This window comes from Hetaerina americana, unplaced genomic scaffold, assembly GCF_022747635.1.
Source record: "Hetaerina americana unplaced genomic scaffold, ioHetAmer1.1.p SCAF_2, whole genome shotgun sequence".
NCBI lineage: Eukaryota > Metazoa > Arthropoda > Insecta > Odonata > Calopterygidae > Hetaerina > Hetaerina americana.
In genome coordinates, this window is record NW_027286763.1 from 57,378,644 (window position 1) to 57,406,021 (window position 27,378).

Consider the following 27,378-nt stretch of genomic DNA (forward strand, 5'->3'; position numbering starts at 1 on the left):
TTTCTTCCGTAGCAGTCGTCAACCCATAAAATCGCACGACCATGAAGGACCCCCTCTTCCGGTAAATTTTCGCGGCCCGCATGGTAATCTTCGGCGTAATAATGGCTTTGCCGATCTGAGATGACCGTCTACACCACAGCTAAAATCCACTCTCCGAGCAATCCTCGGCAATCTTCGTTTTCTCAAGGTCCTTTGTCGTGACACGCGGAGAAAGTTACACGCTTCCATGCACGCCAACTCGGCAGGCCCGCGGCGGTGCCCAAGATAAACGCGCTGGCAACCGTTTCGTACGCGTACATTACAACGGCAAAGTTACCTCCACGATCGAGGAAGGGCGATTATCAGGCGGTACGCATCAGTAAATGGGGCAGTGATATTTGTAGCCAATATTTCACGCGGCACTTACAGTGGCAACCCCTTGCAACTAGGCACACCTGTGTATCACAATAACTAAGCGGGTTGCAGGCTCTTCTGGATGGTTAAGGTCGGGTGATATCGAGATGATCACGAGTAAGATTAGTCAGAATTATTGGCTTTCATAGAGTATTGAACAGATATAATAAATACAACATGTATGCGATTCTGGTAGGAAAAATAAAAACAAATATTTAGTACACAAAAACTGCTGTAAAAGTACTAAATGGTGCCAAAACCAAATTGTACCTACTGATGCTCTTAAGGACCGCATAAGATTCAGCGTCTATTGATTACGTAACTTTCGATGGCTACATCGACTGAGATGGAAATAGAAGAGACGGCAAATAAATTGCGAGCTTAAAACTACCGTTATATGGTTACAGATTCAAATGTTTTACAGGCAATTTGGGGCTCATGTGCGAATACAATTTCATTATTTAGTAACTAAATATGCTGAGACGATTCGTTACTCGTACTTTACGATTAATTAATAAACTTTAAAAGTTTTTTTAATAATTTAATTTGTTAAATAATTTAAGAATGACCAAACCCACAATCAAATCGAAATTTCCTTAACAATGTCGTTCCAGTAATATACGACGCGAACAGGGTCCTTAGGTTTGGGTTAATGGCTGTCAGGGATCAAACGGGGTATTATATTGTTTGAAGGAAAGCCCTAATACACACATCTCCTCCCATTAATGATCATATTGATTTCCAAAATATGTATTAGGTGGATTTGTAAACCGTCATTTCTTCGTTCCCTGATATTTTTTAGATGGAATTATACGTTCGATTCGACACAAATTACGGATAATCACGGGAAACTGATCCATTGAAATCGAATCAACTATGGCGCTATTGAAAACAAACCTCTGAATAAATGACTAAAAATATCTAACTTCAAGGAAACTTTTTTTTTTGCTTCCACCAAGTTTTCCCAGCATCGAAAAGTAATATTGCCTCAATACGCAAATATCATCAGTATGATTCCCAAATGCGATAATAATGGTGCATTTATACCAATTGGTGAAATATTTCCAGGTTAAAATACTGATGCTTTTTTCAAAGTTTTATAATTTGTTAACAGATATGTTTTGGGGAATAAGGTATCAAATGGGTTGATAGAAAAGGTACTTATGTTTCCCCTTATGACTTTTAGTGAAATGGTACTACAATAAAAATAGCTCATCAACTGCAACGGCTAATATTACTAATAAGCCTCATGTTAGTAATGTGAATTAACACAGGTATGGGCCTCATAAGCGCATAAGTAACTGAACTTTCTTGAGTTTAAATTTACTTCACAGGGTAAATATTCAATTTGTAGGTTTTTTGTCAAAATGAATTTATAGTGTCACTCATCTAGTTGGCATCAGTTACCATCAGGGGAACGCTGCAAAGTACGCCAAGCACCTGTCATGGTTTATAAGTAGTAAAGTGGTTACGTAAATATGGTTAATACGTCCATTGAAATCAAGCAAGACTATATATCTTGGTAAGAAAGTTTGTACCTTCTGGAAATTAATTGAAATGGCTTTCTCCAAAGTCATGTAATAATATGTAACATTTTATAATCACGTTTCCGTGCTGAGTTTGATACTCACGTAACCGGTCATATTATTCTAGTTGGTCAGGTTTTCTTCAGTTTATTTCATTGACTATGGTTGATTTTAGAACACCAAACCGTGGTGAGTTCTTGAAGTATATATTTTTATTCGAGATAAAAGTTATCAATAAGTTGCCTTTTTTTCATTTCGATCTGAAGTAAATTGCGGAGCAATGCGTGGTGGTTCTTCTAATCATTGTTTTTCATTAAACATTCCCTTATCTGGATGTAATACTTGAGTGCGCAAGGCTTTCCTAATACATCACTTGTGCCTTTCCTTTTCCCCATATTTCCAATTAATATAGTCCTTATCTCTTTATCTGTATTACTAGCAAATTTTTTGTAGTGTTCCCTAATCGTTCTTTTACTGTATGCACACTCGTGCAATGTAGGTCCGTGCCATGTCCAGGAAAATGTACGTTTATATTGCCGTCATAATAATTGCAATAAATGCGCTACTCTTTGAATTTCCTTTTTAGACTATCAAGGATATATTTAACCTTTTAAGGAAATGAAATATATTTAGAAACTAAATTTATTGTGGCATTAAAGTTTCCATACGTGGCAATCGTTTCCGTATTTGTTCTTTTCAATTTTCTTTGACACAGAAGGACCTCCCTTTTTACGTAAAATAGTTCCATGAAAGTTTATCTGAGCCATATAAATGTGATCAAGCCTTCCATCAAAGATTCTCTTCACTCTAGATGGGTGAAAATGGAGGATTTTATCGAAAACTTGGTTATTTAATAAAAGCGTTTTGATTTTTATACATGGCGGTAGGCGTTTAGAGTGTGATTAGAAGATATTAAGGTAACCCATTTTAGAGCTGTAATCCTTGTTCAAAGACAATACAAGTTTATGCGCTGTTACTGCCACTCATCCTGCACTTAAATCCTCTGAATTTAATCAAAGTCGTGTTTTTTATAACGTTTTTTTACACTGAAGGATAACTTTATGGTTCCAAGGAATGTACATTGGTAATGATTTTCAATATCATTTAAAATTGAAGTTAAATCATCGCCTTCATTTGAGCGTAGACCCTCTGGATAATTTTCTAGATTGCGCCGGTACACCTATTTGAGCAAACGCGAGTCAACGCTAGCTAGTTTTGTAAATTAAAATCACATTAAAATAATGCTACCGCAAAGTAAACCAGTAATGAGTGAAATCAAGTCTGTCATTTAATATCGCAAAGGAGGAAGTAAAATTCCTGTTATGAGCGTACTACATCCATCGCTGAATAACATGCTCTTTTTCTTACTCACTTATGTATCAGCCAGTTAGTTTAGTCGACAGATCTGACTGCTCGATGATGCGCATTTATAAATTGAGTTTACAATGCCGCGTTTCTTCTACCATAAGAAAACACATATGACAAATTATAACGGCGTAACGTCATCAGTATAGTTGAATCAGCAATTTATGATAGTTGTATTTAATTAAATATATCAGGAGTTGCAATATAAAAACATTTTACATTGTTAAAACACAATTATATTAACCAGATAAACTTCCACATACTTTTAATTAAACAGTCCATGGTCACGGCATCTCGTGCCATTATCAAGGTGCTGGATCAGGTGAGCGATTTCTACATAGAGATATTAGGAATATGTGGGTGGAACGTTCCTTTTGGTTGGAGTGTTTCGGGATTATGGGTGGTTGGTAGGAGATAACGCAAAGAATACGGATAAGTTGCGTCAACCTTGACGTAAACTCATTATCTGATAATGGAAGGAAGGAACAAGTAAACAAAGGTTGATGAATGGAAGATCACTTTCCCATATCATTGACGTCACTAGTTTGAGGGAGGTTGGCGAACATATATAAGGGAAAAATGGGAAGAGAACACACGTTGATTACTGAGTATTACATTGGCAAGTAGTGTCATATCATGAAAAGAAACCCAATGTATGCTCTTTTCTATTTTAATGTAAAATAACAGAATCAAAAACTACTATAATGTTTGATTTCACACAAGGTTTAACCGATTTTCATAAATAAAGAGTGGATAATTACTTTGTGATTAAAATTTTAATGTAGGTTCATGCTTAATAAAATTGTATTTGGTGAATTGTGTTGGTAACAAAAAATAATCCATCGAAAAATTTGCAAAATCCTAGCCAATCCTTTTTCTTCTTCACCTAATTAAGCAAGAGTTCAAACATCTCTATGGTATGTTAGTGATATATAATGAATAATGCGTATGTAATATATATATATATATAGAAATAAATAAATATATATATATATATATATATAAAACACAGCAACAAACAATATAGAAACACAAAAAAAGATATCACTCACACGTTATTTCTTGATAATTTCGACGGAATTCTACTCCGTCTTCATCGGAAGATAGAGAAGTAATGACCTTTCATTATTTCTCTATCTTCCGATGAAGACGGAGTAGAATTCCGTCGAAATTATCAAGAAATAACGTGTGAGTGATATCTTCTTTTGTGTTTCTATATTGTTTGTTACAGTGTTATGTACTATTCGGCACTTCCGTGTTACGTCTACGAAATCATATATATATATATATATATATATATATATATATATATATATATATATATATATATATATATATATATATATATATAAATATATATATATATGTACACACACACGCATGTATGTATATATATATCTTAAATATATACTATATATATGCATATGTGTATGACATATATATGCACAGTTTCCGTGTAAAATACGATTCCTCATTAGCTGAAGTGGTTAGAGTATCGGCCCAGCAAGTCGAAAGATCAGTGGTTCAAGTCCCGGACAAGTAAATATTTTTGCATTTGTGATCTGCTCATTTCCGCCTTCCCCACCTCTCCTGTGTTTGTCTTTTTTATGAGTTCCTACCTCTTTTCCCTATACCTATTTCCATGTGAATGAATAATAAATCTTTTGAGCATTTAAATAAGTAATAAACCCAATATGCTAAATTAAATTTTATCATAACCATCGGTGGGCATAAATGCTGGAAAAAGAAATTTTAGGGCCAAAAGTCGCTATTTAGAGTCACCATATTAACAAAATATTTTAATAATCATGTGGACAAGGTATTTATCACTATGCGTGAAACCTGTGAGCTACGTCATTCATTTTTAGTACTTGCAGTTATTATAAATACGCCAAATATAAAAGTTATAATTATGTTCTTTAAGTCCTACGTGCTATTTATTTCCGGCGATTTCCTCAACTCGTTCTGGCAGGAGTCCTTGGCACGTCATATCAAAAATGTTTGCAAGCATAGTTGAGCCAGTCGCTCTCTTATATTGGCAAACATTAGCAGCCTCATCTCCTTCTCAGGGTCAATGGAGACTAATTAAAATTAATCTCTTGCCTCGTAGGAACGTTGCAATCAATGATTATGGTTTATACCAGGGACCGAATAATATTTAAGCTGCCTGCGTATATTTGTATTCATCTGATATGCCTCCTTTGGTTAAGATGCACAAGAATTGTACTTAAACTTGATATTTTCTGTTCAAAAAAGATGAAATATGAAGAATATTCACTTTTTTCGTAGGAAAACCAACAGAAACCTGAGGAACCTTATGCAGTTTATAATTTAAAAAATGTTGTTGGAGTAATGGTTACACTTTAATTCTATAAACCGCGAAATTAGGAGATGGTTTAGGATTATTGTCAAGACAAACTATTTAAGGACTCAGAATTTCGCCAACACAATAAATAAATTAAAGTTAAGTAATAAAAACAATGAATGATGAACACGGAGTACTGAATACATAAAATGTACTCTTCAATTAGGCGGAGAAAGCTACAACGGCGAACAGGCAGGAGGTTTTTAAAATAAATAATTGTTTTGTGTTTTTAAGCTTAAAATATCAATTACGAACCACGGGATGGCCACTAAGCTCGTTTATTTCGGCAGCTCAATGAACGCTTCCTTAATCAAAAGGTCAAGGATTTTCCCCAGAAAACACATTATTGATAGCACGAAATTAGTGGTTTCTTCTGACGCACCAGAAGCAAGCAAGTTGGTCTTGAAAACTACTGATGTCTTTTGGACTTGACGCAAATGATCTCAACTGCCGGCCTCCCCTAATACCTGCTACGAACTTCAAGGGACTTGGGCATCGACCTTGAGAAGATAGTGGGCGAAATGGCCACCAGCGAGTGGACCTTGTGGGAATGAGGTGCAGAGTGGAAAGATGGGGTAGGGAGTGGGGGACTTGGGGAAAGGCATTGGGGGATGCCGCGGGGAAGGGAGAAGATTGGACGCGAGGGGTTGGGGGAGGATGAGGACCGAAAGAATGCGGGAGGAGAAGGAAATTCATGCGGTGGTGAAGAGGCCGCCGGCGAAAAACCTGAATTAGGCGGGAAACGATGCGAGGGAGCACAGGATGCTGACAGGACATTAATTGAATCCAACTGTAGTCACGCAGTGATTGAAAATATTGAATTGAAACCTTGCGATACGTTCCCTAAAGATATCAACGTGACCAGTTGATTGTTTTCGTTACAATAGACATATGTATCACGTTAAAATCAGTGAATATAGTATCCCTATTACTCGAATTTTTTTATGAAACATTCTACGCTGTGAGGCGTGGGGTAATATTTAATATTCAAAACAATTCAAATGAAGGGCTGTTGCCGTCATATTCTGCGCATTACTCATCTAGGAATAAGTAATAAAAATTAGTTCACTTTCACGTAGCCTCTAGGGTATTAGAGGCTAGGATCCGGACCATTTCTATTTTGCACATTTTTACTGTTCATTTTTATGAGAAAAATTTGCAGGAATAATAATATCTCCAATCACCAGCATCGAGAAAACGAGAGCATAAAGATACGTCGTAATATTCTGAATGCGGTAATTAGATTATCGAGTACCAATTACTTTTCAGATAATTGATTTCATCTCTAAGGAATGTTCAGCCTAAGATTTACGAGTTATTACACACTTTTGGATTCTGATTTGTCCATGACAAATTTTAAAGTACTCTCCCCTTTACTTAACTGTCGCGTAGAGTACACTATCTATCGTTCATATTCCGTTTGATAAGACATTGATAGTCCTCCCCCACTTTCATCCCGTAGGCAACATTGAAAGTGAGACAATACGGACTCCGGACGTTTTATACCGTATTCTTTACCCCTAAGTTTCACACTTTTTATTCTAAATGAGCAGGACGGGTAACAGGATAATATACTGTTTTTCTATCCCGAGGTTACTAGTTCAAATCCCGGTGGTGGCAGAATCTTTTAATAGTAGGGTCACTTTAAGTGTAGTACACCGTCTCGTGGATAGGAAGTTTAATTGTGGACCCCCTCCCTGTAATTAAGAGTAGGCTAACAATGACGCCGTTCTCTCCACCCTTCTCCTTTCCCTTGACACCTACCCGCATCAAACTATCCACTTAGCCTTAATATCGGAAATGACCCTAGCTGACGATCGCTTTCCTTAATAATTTATTTATATCTACATACGTACCCCGCGATCCACCCAAAAGGTGTGAGAGGGGGTGCAAGCACCAGGTGGGAAGGATTTGAGATAAGGGAGATGGTAGAGTTTAAGGGGACAGGATAAGGGAAAAAATCCACTCGAATTACCTAAAAAGACATGTATAGTGGTGCAGATGTATATTATTTAGCAACAAACTTATTTTTAAACAGGAGCTAATTATATATAGATACGTGAGTCTCGGTATTCCAGGGGTAGAGCGTTGGACTAGTGACCGGAGGGGCCCTGCTTCGATTCCCGGGCAAGCCTCTCGGGGCACCGGCAGCTCCACCCAAGTTTTGTGATTTTTCGGGTACCAGGTCTTCCTGGGAAACCATAACCGGTAAAGGGAAAGGAACTGGCCCCCCTACCCTGATGTGTGAATTTCACACGCCGTCTGGGGCTTAGCCCTGGGTGAACTCTACCATAACCCACCAAACCGACCTTCGGGTTGTTACATACATAAATGAGGGTCATTTATGTATATATACATAAAAAGAGGCGACAGCACCACAGATCTCTCCCCAGAGCACTGACGCGTTACGTGTATACTCACCAAGTATTATCTATAACTAATCGGGAAACTCGTTGCGCTAGCGTTGATATCCGATGGTGTTTTCGAGAACCTTTCAAAATACCCTAGTATATGTGTGTGTGTATAGATAGTATTTAGATATAGTTTTTTACTATTAACTATAAACTACTTGTCCTTGTAAATTTCTCCCTCAATAAACACGTGGCAACTGAGAACCGCGTGTATTCAGTAATTAACACACCACTGAAACATAAAGTGCTGTAAAACGTGATTTTCCGTAAACGCCTCGCACAGCCACGTGCGAGAGAGTTTAGCGCATGCAGGACCCCATAGCACGTGCTTCTCCACGAGCGTCCGTTTCCTACGCAACGAGTGAGACGTGAGCACGCAGTAATGGAGAGCGGCCGAGCGTGTAAAATACGGGAGGGAGCGGGATAGGTAAGAAAGAGCGTGGGGGTGCGGAAAGGGCAGAGTACGGGTGGAGAGGGATGCAAAGGTGATATGCAAGATGATAATTTGCTGTGTAGGGCCTAGCAGAATAAAGTATCTTTGTGATAGCATGTACCGATCCGCAGTTCCATCAATGGTATCAAATATGTATTACGCATAAGCCGTCCACCGACGGAAGTGTATTGTTCAAAGATCGCCTCCCATCTTCATTGAGAAACATCGATATAATAACTGAGGAAGCTATGTTTCACTTCCTTCCTGTTTATTACGAATCATTTTCAATTTATACTGTATGTTGATATCGGATAATGCTTACTTACGCACACAGTGGTTCATTATGATCTTAACTTTAGGTCCAAATATATGTTCTAGCGAAGTATTTATTTAGCCTTCGTGCACTTAAGAAGCATATTTTTGGAAATTTGTTCATATAAGTTGCTGCTACTTTTATGCATGATAACATTTTTTTTTTAACATTCTTGCGGATGCACTGTCATTTTTTACAAAGGCAAATGAAACCCTCCCCTTTAATTTCTTAAAATTTATACGAAAATTCGGAGAAATTGCTTCATTTTCTCAAAAAATAAAACTAAAATTTCATAAGTTAAAGAAGGCATATTTACAAAAGGGACGGATCTTGGGAATTCGATAAATGACGGGTTTCTAATTACGCTCATTGAGGAAAATATATACTCAAACACCGACGGATATAGGAAGGACACTGGTTTCAACTACAGTGGTTATGCATGCCATGGAGCGAGGCGGATGGAACACCAAAGAATTCTTAAAGAGTTTGTACGTGAGTACATTTCTTCGTGGAGGAATCCATGGTGGGCGTTTACATTACATCCGGGTTAGATAATAACGTAAGGCAGAAATACTTGAATGGATGAACAACTTTGTAGCTATTAGGCAACCAATGGAATTGTCGACATGAAACTCTTCATGAAAACCTTTATTGCGGGTCTCTTATTTTTTGAGATTCCGCCAATTACCAATTTGTTGGAACGTTTACAAATGTCTTAATTCAGGATAAGTGAAATAATTGAATTAAACCATTAGTAAAAGAAAATTATATGCATGTCATCGAACCTTAGTCTTAATGATCCACATGCAAATACATATTAATAATGAAAAATTAATTATTATATTTTTATTTCATATTCGATCAGCAAGAAAATTAGGTAAATAAACGCAAAGCATGGTGAATACGTGATTCAAGTTCAAAGTAATTATTCATTTTATCTTGATACATCTGATGTCTGTATGATTATGGTGAGTAACGTATTTAGTCACTAACGCAAACATTCTATGCTCCAATGTCATATGGATGTTTTTTTGTTGTTGATAACTATATGATTAATGACAATATGATATAAAAGTCCTTAACATTTATAATTTTTTCAACAACTTTCTTTCCTTGACATCTCATAGAAATTCCTGACCTTTCAGACCCTTCGCAGGAAAAACAGAAGAGGAATAAACTTGGCTATTCTTTACAGAGATAACGAAAATTTAATTGTAAAGGATTTCCTATTTTTAAAAAACTGCGTAGTATCATTTCATTTGGATCTAGGAATCGACAACTGGAAATATCTTAAAATATAGTCACATTTAAAAAAATTGCAGCATTATGCTCGAAATGTTTCTTAAAGTACACATGTTGAAAGAATGCATACTAGTATCAAATTGGTAATAGGAAAATCTAAATAATCAATTAAAAATTTTAAAAATGACTTCTTACGATTACCACTTAATCGCAAGGAGCACCATCACCTCGTAAATCCATATTTAGAAATGATCAATAATCGTATTGGAGACCCGAAAATTAACATTTATTATCATAGATACTGAAATTGATAGCATGTTGGTAGAAAAATGTTTGCAAGCATAGTTGAGCCAGTCGCTCTCTTATATTGGCAAACATTAGCAGCCTCATCTCCTTCTCAGGGTCAATGGAGACTAATTAAAATTAATCTCTTGCCTCGTAGGAACGTTGCAATCAATGATTATGGTTTATACCAGGGACCGAATAATATTTAAGCTGCCTGCGTATATTTGTATTCATCTGATATGCCTCCTTTGGTTAAGATGCACAAGAATTGTACTTAAACTTGATATTTTCTGTTCAAAAAAGATGAAATATGAAGAATATTCACTTTTTTCGTAGGAAAACCAACAGAAACCTGAGGAACCTTATGCAGTTTATAATTTAAAAAATGTTGTTGGAGTAATGGTTACACTTTAATTCTATAAACCGCGAAATTAGGAGATGGTTTAGGATTATTGTCAAGACAAACTATTTAAGGACTCAGAATTTCGCCAACACAATAAATAAATTAAAGTTAAGTAATAAAAACAATGAATGATGAACACGGAGTACTGAATACATAAAATGTACTCTTCAATTAGGCGGAGAAAGCTACAACGGCGAACAGGCAGGAGGTTTTTAAAATAAATAATTGTTTTGTGTTTTTAAGCTTAAAATATCAATTACGAACCACGGGATGGCCACTAAGCTCGTTTATTTCGGCAGCTCAATGAACGCTTCCTTAATCAAAAGGTCAAGGATTTTCCCCAGAAAACACATTATTGATAGCACGAAATTAGTGGTTTCTTCTGACGCACCAGAAGCAAGCAAGTTGGTCTTGAAAACTACTGATGTCTTTTGGACTTGACGCAAATGATCTCAACTGCCGGCCTCCCCTAATACCTGCTACGAACTTCAAGGGACTTGGGCATCGACCTTGAGAAGATAGTGGGCGAAATGGCCACCAGCGAGTGGACCTTGTGGGAATGAGGTGCAGAGTGGAAAGATGGGGTAGGGAGTGGGGGACTTGGGGAAAGGCATTGGGGGATGCCGCGGGGAAGGGAGAAGATTGGACGCGAGGGGTTGGGGGAGGATGAGGACCGAAAGAATGCGGGAGGAGAAGGAAATTCATGCGGTGGTGAAGAGGCCGCCGGCGAAAAACCTGAATTAGGCGGGAAACGATGCGAGGGAGCACAGGATGCTGACAGGACATTAATTGAATCCAACTGTAGTCACGCAGTGATTGAAAATATTGAATTGAAACCTTGCGATACGTTCCCTAAAGATATCAACGTGACCAGTTGATTGTTTTCGTTACAATAGACATATGTATCACGTTAAAATCAGTGAATATAGTATCCCTATTACTCGAATTTTTTTATGAAACATTCTACGCTGTGAGGCGTGGGGTAATATTTAATATTCAAAACAATTCAAATGAAGGGCTGTTGCCGTCATATTCTGCGCATTACTCATCTAGGAATAAGTAATAAAAATTAGTTCACTTTCACGTAGCCTCTAGGGTATTAGAGGCTAGGATCCGGACCATTTCTATTTTGCACATTTTTACTGTTCATTTTTATGAGAAAAATTTGCAGGAATAATAATATCTCCAATCACCAGCATCGAGAAAACGAGAGCATAAAGATACGTCGTAATATTCTGAATGCGGTAATTAGATTATCGAGTACCAATTACTTTTCAGATAATTGATTTCATCTCTAAGGAATGTTCAGCCTAAGATTTACGAGTTATTACACACTTTTGGATTCTGATTTGTCCATGACAAATTTTAAAGTACTCTCCCCTTTACTTAACTGTCGCGTAGAGTACACTATCTATCGTTCATATTCCGTTTGATAAGACATTGATAGTCCTCCCCCACTTTCATCCCGTAGGCAACATTGAAAGTGAGACAATACGGACTCCGGACGTTTTATACCGTATTCTTTACCCCTAAGTTTCACACTTTTTATTCTAAATGAGCAGGACGGGTAACAGGATAATATACTGTTTTTCTATCCCGAGGTTACTAGTTCAAATCCCGGTGGTGGCAGAATCTTTTAATAGTAGGGTCACTTTAAGTGTAGTACACCGTCTCGTGGATAGGAAGTTTAATTGTGGACCCCCTCCCTGTAATTAAGAGTAGGCTAACAATGACGCCGTTCTCTCCACCCTTCTCCTTTCCCTTGACACCTACCCGCATCAAACTATCCACTTAGCCTTAATATCGGAAATGACCCTAGCTGACGATCGCTTTCCTTAATAATTTATTTATATCTACATACGTACCCCGCGATCCACCCAAAAGGTGTGAGAGGGGGTGCAAGCACCAGGTGGGAAGGATTTGAGATAAGGGAGATGGTAGAGTTTAAGGGGACAGGATAAGGGAAAAAATCCACTCGAATTACCTAAAAAGACATGTATAGTGGTGCAGATGTATATTATTTAGCAACAAACTTATTTTTAAACAGGAGCTAATTATATATAGATACGTGAGTCTCGGTATTCCAGGGGTAGAGCGTTGGACTAGTGACCGGAGGGGCCCTGCTTCGATTCCCGGGCAAGCCTCTCGGGGCACCGGCAGCTCCACCCAAGTTTTGTGATTTTTCGGGTACCAGGTCTTCCTGGGAAACCATAACCGGTAAAGGGAAAGGAACTGGCCCCCCTACCCTGATGTGTGAATTTCACACGCCGTCTGGGGCTTAGCCCTGGGTGAACTCTACCATAACCCACCAAACCGACCTTCGGGTTGTTACATACATAAATGAGGGTCATTTATGTATATATACATAAAAAGAGGCGACAGCACCACAGATCTCTCCCCAGAGCACTGACGCGTTACGTGTATACTCACCAAGTATTATCTATAACTAATCGGGAAACTCGTTGCGCTAGCGTTGATATCCGATGGTGTTTTCGAGAACCTTTCAAAATACCCTAGTATATGTGTGTGTGTATAGATAGTATTTAGATATAGTTTTTTACTATTAACTATAAACTACTTGTCCTTGTAAATTTCTCCCTCAATAAACACGTGGCAACTGAGAACCGCGTGTATTCAGTAATTAACACACCACTGAAACATAAAGTGCTGTAAAACGTGATTTTCCGTAAACGCCTCGCACAGCCACGTGCGAGAGAGTTTAGCGCATGCAGGACCCCATAGCACGTGCTTCTCCACGAGCGTCCGTTTCCTACGCAACGAGTGAGACGTGAGCACGCAGTAATGGAGAGCGGCCGAGCGTGTAAAATACGGGAGGGAGCGGGATAGGTAAGAAAGAGCGTGGGGGTGCGGAAAGGGCAGAGTACGGGTGGAGAGGGATGCAAAGGTGATATGCAAGATGATAATTTGCTGTGTAGGGCCTAGCAGAATAAAGTATCTTTGTGATAGCATGTACCGATCCGCAGTTCCATCAATGGTATCAAATATGTATTACGCATAAGCCGTCCACCGACGGAAGTGTATTGTTCAAAGATCGCCTCCCATCTTCATTGAGAAACATCGATATAATAACTGAGGAAGCTATGTTTCACTTCCTTCCTGTTTATTACGAATCATTTTCAATTTATACTGTATGTTGATATCGGATAATGCTTACTTACGCACACAGTGGTTCATTATGATCTTAACTTTAGGTCCAAATATATGTTCTAGCGAAGTATTTATTTAGCCTTCGTGCACTTAAGAAGCATATTTTTGGAAATTTGTTCATATAAGTTGCTGCTACTTTTATGCATGATAACATTTTTTTTTTAACATTCTTGCGGATGCACTGTCATTTTTTACAAAGGCAAATGAAACCCTCCCCTTTAATTTCTTAAAATTTATACGAAAATTCGGAGAAATTGCTTCATTTTCTCAAAAAATAAAACTAAAATTTCATAAGTTAAAGAAGGCATATTTACAAAAGGGACGGATCTTGGGAATTCGATAAATGACGGGTTTCTAATTACGCTCATTGAGGAAAATATATACTCAAACACCGACGGATATAGGAAGGACACTGGTTTCAACTACAGTGGTTATGCATGCCATGGAGCGAGGCGGATGGAACACCAAAGAATTCTTAAAGAGTTTGTACGTGAGTACATTTCTTCGTGGAGGAATCCATGGTGGGCGTTTACATTACATCCGGGTTAGATAATAACGTAAGGCAGAAATACTTGAATGGATGAACAACTTTGTAGCTATTAGGCAACCAATGGAATTGTCGACATGAAACTCTTCATGAAAACCTTTATTGCGGGTCTCTTATTTTTTGAGATTCCGCCAATTACCAATTTGTTGGAACGTTTACAAATGTCTTAATTCAGGATAAGTGAAATAATTGAATTAAACCATTAGTAAAAGAAAATTATATGCATGTCATCGAACCTTAGTCTTAATGATCCACATGCAAATACATATTAATAATGAAAAATTAATTATTATATTTTTATTTCATATTCGATCAGCAAGAAAATTAGGTAAATAAACGCAAAGCATGGTGAATACGTGATTCAAGTTCAAAGTAATTATTCATTTTATCTTGATACATCTGATGTCTGTATGATTATGGTGAGTAACGTATTTAGTCACTAACGCAAACATTCTATGCTCCAATGTCATATGGATGTTTTTTTGTTGTTGATAACTATATGATTAATGACAATATGATATAAAAGTCCTTAACATTTATAATTTTTTCAACAACTTTCTTTCCTTGACATCTCATAGAAATTCCTGACCTTTCAGACCCTTCGCAGGAAAAACAGAAGAGGAATAAACTTGGCTATTCTTTACAGAGATAACGAAAATTTAATTGTAAAGGATTTCCTATTTTTAAAAAACTGCGTAGTATCATTTCATTTGGATCTAGGAATCGACAACTGGAAATATCTTAAAATATAGTCACATTTAAAAAAATTGCAGCATTATGCTCGAAATGTTTCTTAAAGTACACATGTTGAAAGAATGCATACTAGTATCAAATTGGTAATAGGAAAATCTAAATAATCAATTAAAAATTTTAAAAATGACTTCTTACGATTACCACTTAATCGCAAGGAGCACCATCACCTCGTAAATCCATATTTAGAAATGATCAATAATCGTATTGGAGACCCGAAAATTAACATTTATTATCATAGATACTGAAATTGATGGTAGCGAATTCATGATAGTTATATCTATGATAAGTAAAGCCATTCCGATTTTTATGCAAATTTTATGAATTATAAATATTAATATATTTTATAATTCACCATGTTTAATCATTACTGATGTTGATTGTCCGATGTTTATATTTATCAACTCTTATTTAATATTCTAGAAAAGGTCTCTAGCGGATAAAATTAATACTTGTTTAAAAATAATTTTGTAACTAACATGCATATATTTGTGCACATTGACGTGATAACCATCTTGCACGTACTTCTCATGGATTTAAAGGAGAAAGTTTTGTTTTCCCTCATCCCTATAATTTTAAGCTGAATACATTTTCGGTAAAACAGTAAAAACGTATTCGCGACAGAAAAGAGTGATATGCGAATCTAGGATAATATATGATTTAGAAAAGGAGAACGGTGAAGGAAAGTAAATGATCAAAAATATAGACGCAATATTTTCCAGTTATACCTGTCTTCGGTATTGAATTGGATATAAAAGAAATTCATTTACATAAAGAAAATTCTTTCATGCAAAGTATGTGGAATGGTAGGAGAGGGTCATACTACTCCATCAAGTAATAGCTTTAAAACATAATACTGAATTTATCAAAAAATAATGAATTAAATATGATATGAAACTTATTATGCTAATTTTTAAAACGCAAAGTATGGTATGTGTATTATCATGTATACTCTCCTCTCCTCGCCTATATTTTTTGTCTGTATCACATTCATATACTGTTTCATACGAGCTCTCTGTTCTTGTTTCCTCATATTCCCTGTCGCAAGGGTGTCCTCGACCATATTCATTTATGATTTACGTTTCCATCTTAAACCATTTCCTTTTTTCTCATATACTCTTCGGCTCATATTCATATTATTGGCATTACCAAACCGAAGTGGAACCATTTTGTCACGATTGTCGTATCATAGAGAACTAATCTATATCATTTTATAAACCATATTCCCCACTTCATCTCTCAAATTATAAAGGGTGGTAAAAATCAATATTCGCCGATACAAACAGAAAACCGAATCATATCGCCACTCAAATTACATTTTGACTCTTATGAAGTGAGGAAAACGAGTCGGACCATTTTTTCAGAGTAACCATTGAATATTACATTAATTAAAACTTCATTGTATTATTTACTTACAACATGTACGACTCGAAGCACCTTCATAAGTTAAATCAGCTGACTTGAATCTGCATGCAAAATTCTCATCATTCTTGTAAATTAACGTGATAGTATTGCGGCGCATTTTTACTGCAGAAAATTGAAAAAAATCATGAGCATGGGTACAGTGGATGTAGCCGTCACATATATCAACAGGAAAAGTGTTGAGTGTAAAGATATTTATCCGATAATTATCGTTTTTCTCCCGAGGGCATGGAAAAATAGTTTGGTTTCTTGTTTTTCTTAAACGGAGTATAGAGCGCAATTCCAAAGAACTTGTTCAAGGACTAGCGCGGAGCTAGTGAGATGATGAATGTCTGGCGCCAGTTCAACAAAGTTCCGATTAATTTTGAGAACGCGACCTCATCAAAGAAATTTATCAAACTTTTACTAATGCTTTAACTTCTTTTGCATTGACGAAAAACAAAAAACGGCCCCCAGTCTCAGCAAAGAAATATATTTTTACGACAACCGTCGTGTTCTTTCAATGAAGCGCTTTCCGGCTCAACATGAATCTAATTTCAATAGACAAATTTGTATGTAAAATCGGTAAACATTTATTATGGATTTTATTTACCATCCAAGTAGAAATAATGTAGAAGGTCAAACCACATGCATGCACAAAATGCGTGGGCATTATAAAATGGTGGTCAAAGAAGAAGGCTTTAGAGGTTTTTTAAAAATAAACTTTAAAAGGATGTGAATCGATTTTACAATTTTCGTCCCAGAAGAATGTCATTAATTTAACACGAAATAATTTTCTTAATTGAACGTACCAGTTACTTTAGTAATTTTATTCTTCATTCAAGTTGTGTTTCACTATGAGTAAACACTTGTGTCATTAATGTGTCATTTATTTTATGATTTTAATGAAAAATTTATTACCCACATTCACCATGCTTTTTGCTCAAATAATTTTATTCCATAAACTAGTGTTGTCTGAATTTGACAAAAACAACCTATTTTTATCAACTCAATTTATATTTCCTATGTAAATCATTATTTTCGTAAGGTTATAATTGAGGTACAATATCTTTTGCCAGCCAGACATTGGCAGACAGAAATCCGAAGGATAGAAAAACGAACCTTTGAAAGAGATTGTGCTATGAGCTTAGAACAATATTCTTCCCATAAATTACAAAAATAGATTAATGTCTTGAGAAAAACAATAAAATATCGTGAAAATTTTTTAAAAAATTTTTCATCCCTATATGCCTATGGACGATGAAGTACCATGCCGAATGTTAAGAGGCTCCCTTGTTGAGTTGTTAAGTCACTGCAAAATTATTCCAGGCAAGTATACGCTTGAGAGCTTTGTGCGAGCCAGTCGAGTCTTATACGTTACAACCAGAAAGGGAAAGAGAGCAATGAACTGTGCTAATGTGCTTTGAGCGTCACTCAATTAGACGCGAGACAAGTAGAAAACGAACCAGGGGAATACATTTGTTTTTTTACTATCCTAGCATCAAAATTCAAGATTTTTTAAAATTTCACTCAATAAAGGGAAACATTTGCCTCCAACACAAGGCAAAAACAGTTTTTTTTGTGTTTTTTTGTCTGCTCAAAGATACTATCGTGCTATGTGTACGAATTTTCTGAAATAATTTCGCAGAGAGAGAGAGGAGAATACGTGTGGCATGACACGTCCACCGGAAATATATGAGCCTCCTTTGTTTCTCCTTTGCGATTCTCGCTCAACGCGGACAGCCTCCGAGGCGTTCCTCTGAAACGGCTGCTGAATAATACATTGGGCGATCTGTCCGTGAGATCCCGACTCGCCATTCCTTCGCGCGCCGCGGTTCCGGATCTAGACGGTGGCATGGGGAGGGAGGAGGGCGAGAGGATTTGGAGGGGTGCAAACGGGGAAAGGGGTGCAGGGAACCGTCTTCATTCCGATCATCCCTCGACCCCTCTGGATGGGCGGCGAGGATCACGTCCGCCCGTGAAAGGGAGCGAAGAATCGGTTCATCTTCTCTCGGAGCTTCCATTGATGTCGTGGGGGCTCGTTCGCTCTCACGCACGCATACCCCGTGTTCCGTCACGCCTCCGCGGAGAAGGTTAAGACCGCGGGACAACAGTGGTTCCCGAACCCTCTCTATCTCTCAGCTTCACTTTATTGTGCGAAAATTTCTCGTTGCCACCGCTCCTGTCAACATTTTTCGATGCTCATTTTCGGGTGAACATTTTGAGTGTGACCGGTCGGGAGCCATTTCTCTCAATAACCAGACCGGATCCAATTATTTGGATTTAACAGTGGATTTTCTTTGTCTTCTCAAAATAATTTTGCATCTAATTCGGTTATAAAGAAATACAATTTCAACTAAAACGCGAAATTTTAGCACCAAGGCGAGGCAAAGTAGGCTGAGACCATGGCCACTTACATTCCATTTAGTATTTTACCACTGGGCACTACCGCACAGAAGCCTAAATTACTGGGCAACTGAATAAGGCATTAGTAGAACTTAGCAGGGTAATAGAAAAAATTCTCTGAAGATGTTGACCCTAAAGTCACCTGTCGCTTTCAGGCACGAATAAATAAAAATCTGCCGAGTCGATATGTGTTCGGAGATGCCTCAAAATGCCCAGTTATATGTTGAACTAAAAACTGATATACCATGAAAATCATGGCTTCAAACTTCAAATACACCACTCTTGGTCTTAGGTATAGATTTTGTGCTTATATACCGCTAAAATCCAAGATTTCAAATTTGATGTTTTGCGACGTATGTGATAACTTCACCCACTCTTGCACAACTGTTGTGTTATAATACCCAACTTGCTCAGATTACCCAAATCACTTCTTACTTCGGTTGTTAAATTTTTTAACGGCGTATTAAAATGCTTAATCCCCTTTTGTTTTATATAAATCAATAAGCATATGTATATATACATACACATACTTACATGTACACGTATGAATGTATGCATACACGTACACGCTACATGTTTGCAATATCATCACACGAGCCAGTCACTGCCTGCTGGCCACCGAGTGAGGTGATGTCATGTGTGTTTATTGCTTTTCGATTTCTCTGAAGCTGACTGAACGAGTTGATTTTGTTGGGTCGTCGTATTATCACGTAGTTCAGAAATTCAGGATCAGTGTTGGTAGTGTGCAGCAGATCCTATACTTCAGAGGAGCCATGGGGTACGACCCAACAAAATCAACTTGTTCAGTCATCTTCAGAGAAATAGAAAAGCGATGAACACCTATGACAGCACCTCACTCGGTGGTCAGCAGGTAGCGACTGGCTCATGCGAAGGCCGAGAAAAAGTTCAAGCATGTTCATTAAGCTGTCTTCTTTCACTGTACACAGTTTCGTTGCCCTAGCATTACTACTGTGCGCTGGATAATTCAAGGTCGGTTATATTTACATCTACATAGTAATCTGCAGGCTACCGGGAAGGTGTGTGGCATGGGGTGTATCAACACCGGGAATGCATATGATACCAACAGACAAAATTACGCACCATGTATGAGCCTCACTGCATAAAAAAATGTTCAACATGTAATGAACTAGTAAACAATTATCAGAAACTTTGTACTTTGAATATATGTATGCATCTACCTGTATGTGTACAATTCGTAATTCACACACACAAAGGGGCAAACATGCATCTTAAATACACTTGAATTCGTCTGTGCAAACATACAACCCCCACCCCATACGATGGGCCTCGTAATGTTAATGTTGGTATATTCAAATTCATCGATAGATAGTTCATTATGTTTCCTTAATTTAATTCTAGTAAATTATCTAATTTATTTGTCATTTTATTTATGTCATTTAAATAATGCCTCAAACGTTACAAGTTCCTTCCTTCTGAATTTTCTACGCTGTGTTCATTAATGATATTGATATCTTGTCCAATTTTACTAATTTCTAAATATTTCACGATTTAGCATGAAATTACATTTCTAACACTATCATAATGATTACAGTCTGGGTTTCGCATGGAATTGGATTACTAGAGCATTTAGAATGTTTCTAATTTGAGATATGACAGTAATTTAGTTATAGTCTGTCTTACATTATCCTCTTTTTAATTCCTTCAACATTCACAGTTCTTAAACACAGGGGTAACTTATTTACGTTGAACGGAGTGGCCATAAAAGGTGGCGTATTTTCAATACTGGATACCCTCTGCTAATAAAGAAACGAGGTTGTCCTCGCAGCAGAGGTTTCTGCGGGACAATTGCGGGCAGTACAAAAAACTAGGCCTGCTTAGCAAAATGTGTAAAAAACATATTATTATTATTATTAAAAAAAATATATCGTATATCTGAACATGATACGAAGTCACAGTTTTACTAAGCTGTTGAGTTGGTTTCTTGGATTGACAAATTATCAGTAGGTGCACAAGAAGTAAACATTTTACACATTATTCATTTAAGAGGTCATAAATTCCAGCATTCATTGATTTCAAACAAGTCTCCGTAAGGGAGTGAATAAAATTAAAACATCCGACTAAATTACGTTTAGCTTATGTCTGTAATTGCATTTTTTTATACTATCACAGTTTTCATTTTATAATTTGAAAAGTTATGACTAAATATAAAATTGTTGAATTTTAAAAAGAAATTATTGTGATCTAATTAAATTAAATATAAAATTTAAATAGGTTTTTTATCCTTTTTGAAGATACTTCTGTCTATATTGATTCAAATTCACATAATATATGGTATTTAAGATAATATTCCTTTGACCAAAAATGACACCTGATAAGTGCTATTATATGGAATACTTCTTTTTTATTCAATGAATAAAAAGGCTGAAATAAAACTTTCAATGGCTTTCATTAATTTTCTGACAATATCTACGAGGCACACCGTGTATATTTTTGATTCCTCCAGGACATATTTTAAAAGAAATTTTTCAGCATTTTCAGGAAACTAATTCTTATATCTATAAAGACTTTTAATTGAAATTAAAGGATCCTACTAACCGATAAAATTTTGATATAATTAATATATCAAATAATAATAATATTAATTACCACGAATTAAGGTGATTAAGTTCTATAAGAACTTATATTGTGCTAGATTATTATTGAGCATACTTAAATAAGTAATTAATATTAATTAAAATAATCATAAACTGAAAAAGGTTTCAATGTTTCAACTCTTTTGAATAAGCTATTAAGAAAAATTCATTGCAGTACTTTTCAAAAATAAATGTATTTCTTTGTAAGAATTCAGTTATGCAATAGATTGAGTAAAACATCTAATTCCGTTTCGACTTTCCACTAGGCCCAAATAAATGTTAAAACCCTAGAGATCCAGAAGCATGAGCTTCCCCAGAAAGTTCGGCTCTATTACATTCTGTTAATATATTTATTCCTTTCTGCATGAGACTGCATGAAAGGAATGTAAGCCATCAGTTGCCGATGGAATTATGACACCTAAAATATGTCCCACTTTCAAGTTACGACCTTGAATCAATTAAGGGATTCAATCCCACCAAGCCTTTCTTAATTTATGCTACGTGAGTCACAGTGGTAGCGTCTAGTAAAGTGCATCATCCCTCCCGAAGCTTGGATACCACGCTGACCATTTGGGACGTTGGGAGTTACCCGTTTCGAAGGTTAATGGATCAAGGACAGGGTGGAGACGGGTCAACCTAGTTGGTTTTCGACGACTGCGGGACGAACATTTGTGTCCCAAACACAGAGGGGAAGTGCAGAGACATAGCTTACTCAATGAAAAAAAAAGCGGAGGATGACAGGTTTGAGGGTGCTTTTATCGCGCCCACCCCATATGCTCTGCTTCTTTTCGGCTGTGAGCTCCAGTGACCGGTGGAGTAATAAATTCCTAGGACTTCTACCTCACCAGCCGTGTAAGTGGTTATTCGTGACCTTTTTTCGCTCAGCTGGCCGTGAATTTCGCACGCATGAAGCATTTATTCAGGCAGTGGCGTGGGCCCGGACATTTTCGATCTCGGACTCACTGGAATTGGGTTTAGCAGAGTCTATTGCAAAACTTGACAAGCCAACCAGCTTGAGCGTGAGAATGAGGATGAGGACCGGTTCGGGCACTGAAAATGGTGAGGTGAATCGCGACGGCTTGATTTGCGGCGTTGCTTTTCAAGGGCAACTTGGTACACTTAATAAATGTCATTTAATCCCCTAATTATGGTGCATACTTGAGATGCGAAAATTTTTTGGAGCAAGAGTTGATGTTACCCGTTTCATGAAAACTTGATTTTACCATTTACTTCAGTGTCCAATTTCATCATTGAACACGCCTAAACATATGGTTTACTATTGATACATTTTGAAAAGTTTTCTTAAGAAGTAGCAATAAAACTGAGTTTTTTTAAAAATACAAATTATAATTTAGCCCACATAAAACGTTAATAGAATAACGAGGGAAAATTAACGGTATTGAGACAAAATAAACGAGAAAAGTGAATAAACAATATGTTGAATTGAACGGGGAATCTTTGATACGGCAATTCGATACATTTCCCCTGCTGTATAATAAGGTAATATATATGTGTATATTTGAATAAATAACTCCGAATATTTAAAATATTAAGAAAAAACGTTAATGAATAATGTCTGGAAGAAACAGTGGAAAGTGAAATACATTTTCAATATAATGACAAATGCTAAGTGGCATTTCCAAATTAATAAAAGAGCATTCATAAGTAATTTTAACATTCAAATAGAAAACTACGAAAAATGTCTTAGTTTTTAAATGCAACCTATCGAACATACCTAACCTTTTCCATCTATTAGGATAGTTATTTTTTTTGTATAATGAACATATGTCTTGAGCAATCGCTTCGGTTTGAAATCACAACAAGATTATGTTTGAACAATAATGCTACTCATTTTCATCTGAGAATTATTTACATACATTCAATCTCCGAGAGGCGTAACACAATGACCTTTCATTTGATCTCGAACTAACTCGACGGGTTTTCAGCCACACATAAATTTCAATGATTTAGACACATTATCTTTTGCGAATAATGAATGATATTTTGAGTTATTCAGTTCATGGTGAACGTTAAAATTCTATTTTGACCTTATAATTATTTGCGTACACGATTATTCCCCGTTTCAAGGATATCAGCGTTATTTTTTGCAAAATATTTTGCGTTCCCACTATCCTAAAAAATAGAATTTTGAGGAAGAGTGATAATGATTTATAAAAATTTATCATTTGTGTAGCTATTATTTTTATTATAAAAATAAAATTTAATAAAAAATTTTTAAATGTGTGTTTTCTAAAAATCAATCTTCAATTGGTCTATATAACATCGAATAATACTGAACGCTGTTTATTAACATATTTACTTGAATCGAAATATGGTCAACTACTGCTATGATTCTGCATCACAGTTTGTACAATATTTAAATCAGAATTTCAATATAGCATTTGCCCTTGATTCCAAAAATATATCTCGAAACAAATAAGTTTGCTGACGCCTAATTAAATTAGCTGATTTCATTCATATTCATAATACTTCTTTCAATAAAGTGTGGATTTTAATAAAGTGAAATCTATTATTGATTTTTAGCACTTGTTTCCTTTATTTTCACTCTGGTTCTTCCCTTGTCGAGAATCAACAACAACAAACTTCCATCAAGCTAATTCTTTGATAGTCGACTTTGACCGCTCCTCCTTGGGATTTGACCTCCATTCCCACTTGCTTGTGAGCTAAGCACCCCACGCCGAGTTAACTCCCTTAAGCTCTCTATAATGCGCCGCGACACCGTTATGAAACATCTTGTTTCCATTGCCTCCCCTCTCTCCCCCTCTCTCCCCCTCTCGTTTTCCACCTCATCGCTTACGCATACACACTCCCATTTCCCCCTTCCTTCTCCCGCGCTGAGACCGCGGATTTCGAGACGTTGGAGACCACTTGTTTCCATCGTTGACGCTCGCCGGACATTCGACGCCTTTCTCAATCGCCCAAATCCAAGGCGAACGAGTCGATTGCATGATGCTGTGGATCGTTCCTGCGATTGGTTACCTTTGCCGCAAGCTAAGGAGGCAATCTCGAAGTGAGGACCTATTCAAGAGACCTATACAACGTTGAACATTTGGTATTCCAGAGTGAGGAAGAGGCACTGTTATCTATCACATAATCCTGATCAAGCGTATTTGTATTTTATCTTAAATTTTAAGACATTCGTGAGTTTATTCACATTATATTCTGTCGTAATTATAATAAATAATATTTTATGATTGGCTACGATTTAATTGGAGTTGAAAAATTCATGAATATCATAATCTACATTTAATTATGAAAATTAAAAAAAGAGAAAACTTTTCCTGCCTGTTATTTCACTTTAAAACACTGCTAATGCCAGAAGATTTAGATAAAAAATGAAATGAAATATTTATCTTCAACTAGATTTAAGTTATGTATGAGAACATATTTGGCCCATGGATTGAATTCCACTAATTAGATATGATAAAATGTAATTTGACTTTTCTTGAATATTTACTTTCCCAACCAAATTGAATTTAAAAATTCTCTTTGCCTGAGTCAGGCACTACCATCGTCAAGGAACCAGCATCTTAAATGCTAATTTAGGTCATATGATTATACTCTCCAATTATGAACCCGGTAAATACATAATTCGGAATATGCTGCTAAGTATAGAGCTTAATGTCAAAAGACGCCCTACTGTGAATCTCCTCAGAAGCCAAGTTGATAATTTATTAATAAGTCATAAACATGTCTAACGGCCACTCGTATTAGCGCTTGAAAATCAACTACAATGAAAAGTGTTTAACGATAGCCGTTGCGGTACAAATAAAAGAAGATATTTGGAGAAAAGTGAGAAAGAATATTTAAACGAATCCTTACGATCATAGATAGTGTAACGAGTCTTCAACAAGATTTTGTAACTTTGGCAGTAAGAGATACCACGTTTCCGGGCTCAATAGTTGCACGAACTAAAGAAAGATTTTTATTTCGTGCCATTTATGTGTGCTTTGTTCTCCAAATAGGGCTGAAAGTTGCTGAATCTTTCATTCAATCAAGCGGTGATATTGGGAGGAGACCTTAAAGACTGCAAGCTAAAAAGAATTCAGGCCAAGATGCAACCGGCGACCTCGTCTTGACCACTTAACCCCTCGCGTATTCTGCCCCTCTCTCTTACCCGTACCCCCCCGTCCACCTCGAGACTACTCTCTCCTGACGCATATCTAATCTAATCCTCGCCCATAAGTCCCTCCCCACCTCCCCCGGCCCGTGCTCCACTACGTCGGGAGACACCCGGAAGGTGAACGAATCAGAAAATGAAAGGGCCCTTCGACTCACCCCTATTGACCCTTCTGCTCCTGGCCGCCCGAGCGATACCCCCGCCGCCGGCTTTGCCTTTGCCCCTCTTCTTCCTCGGCTTCGTCGGTTCCGCACGGACCATCCCCACCGCCACGACTTCACAGCACTCCGTCCCCGCTTCGCTCCCCTCCCCGACGACGCCGGTGCACGACGACGTCGAAAGCGTCGACGAAGCCGTCTCGCCTCGCTCCGTGTCCTCATCGTAATCATCATCGTCTTCGTCATCCTCGTCATCATCCTCCTCCTCCTCGTCGCCGTATCCATCTTCCGCCGACCGCAATTTCTTGGTCGCCTCGTCTCTCTCGGCGGCCGCCGTCTTGCCCTTGGCCGACGACGCCTTGACGATCGAGGCGGCGGCGGCGACCATTGGGCCTGCGGCGGCAGCGGCCGCGCCCACCACGCCGCCGCACTCGCCCAGGCTGCAGCCGCCGATGCTGCACGCGTCGCAGCAGCATCCGGGCAGGAGGGCGCACGTTTTCATGTTGGGAGCGACGAGGTGCGGGAAATCCTGGAATCGGAGGTAGATTTTCGTTGGTTAGGTTCGTAATGCGAAAAAAAAGAGTGAAAAAAACTTTGGAGGTCACAGTGACGAAACAAGTCTCCAGAGCCGTGGTTTTTGACAGTTTGCATTTGAATAACAGCTTTGAGAAGTGAAATCAGAGATCTCTGGCCTGAAATTGGGTCACAATATATTAGTTGTTGATTATCAAAAACGACAGGGTAATACTCGTACATCACAGATCCGGGCAGAATTTTGATTACTATGGGGAACAGAAAAGAATTTTGATGGTATGAACAAAGCCATAGCAATTATGATATCATTTAAATTGATTAATTAAAAAGTGCTCATCCGTGAGATATGGAAAGCTGTTAATTTCGTGATTTTATAACCTTTCGTGTTTTTTAATCTCCGATGACTGAAGCAATGTCTTGACAATTCCACACAAATTTGAAGATGATACATTAAAAAATGTTTAATCATTCTTATCCAAGGTTTAAAAATTGAGACGCTCAACTTATCTGCTGAGCTAAGTAAGCGCAGGCAAATACGACCCGATTCCGTATTGGGAGACAACATCTGGAGACAATTGGAAACTTCTCGAAAAGAGCTGTTAGGAAAAGTAAGAAGTAACTTAAGACTCCCATTGTTTCTATAGAGTATTCTTAGTTGCCATCGAATAATGTGATTCATTTAGGTGATTTCGTGGCTTTTGAGTATGTGCATCAAAGAACATTAAAAACATGGGACAATTTAGATTAATCAGCACATTTCTGTAAAATAAAAATAAAAAAGGAAAAAATTGTAAACGATTAGTAAATACGGTCGGAAAAATCTCATGCAGTATTTTTTGAAGGTTTGAAGTTTTATCTTTTTGATGCTGAATTCTACGCATGGATATAAGATAAAACGAAAATTACTGTTTAAACTACTTAA

At 37.2% G+C, this 27,378-nt stretch overlaps 1 protein-coding gene across 1 annotated transcript in view; it reads right to left on the bottom strand.

Moving 5' to 3' along the window:
• Positions 1-27,378, bottom strand: part of LOC139687511 (scavenger receptor class B member 1-like) — a 144,013-nt gene that overhangs the window by 64,497 nt on the left and 52,138 nt on the right. The window contains exon 2 of the mRNA XM_071584703.1: positions 25,923-26,451. Within this exon, the coding sequence (XP_071440804.1) occupies positions 25,923-26,424 (502 nt within the window). The 5' untranslated portion in view covers positions 26,425-26,451. The remainder of the gene's footprint in view (positions 1-25,922; positions 26,452-27,378) is intronic.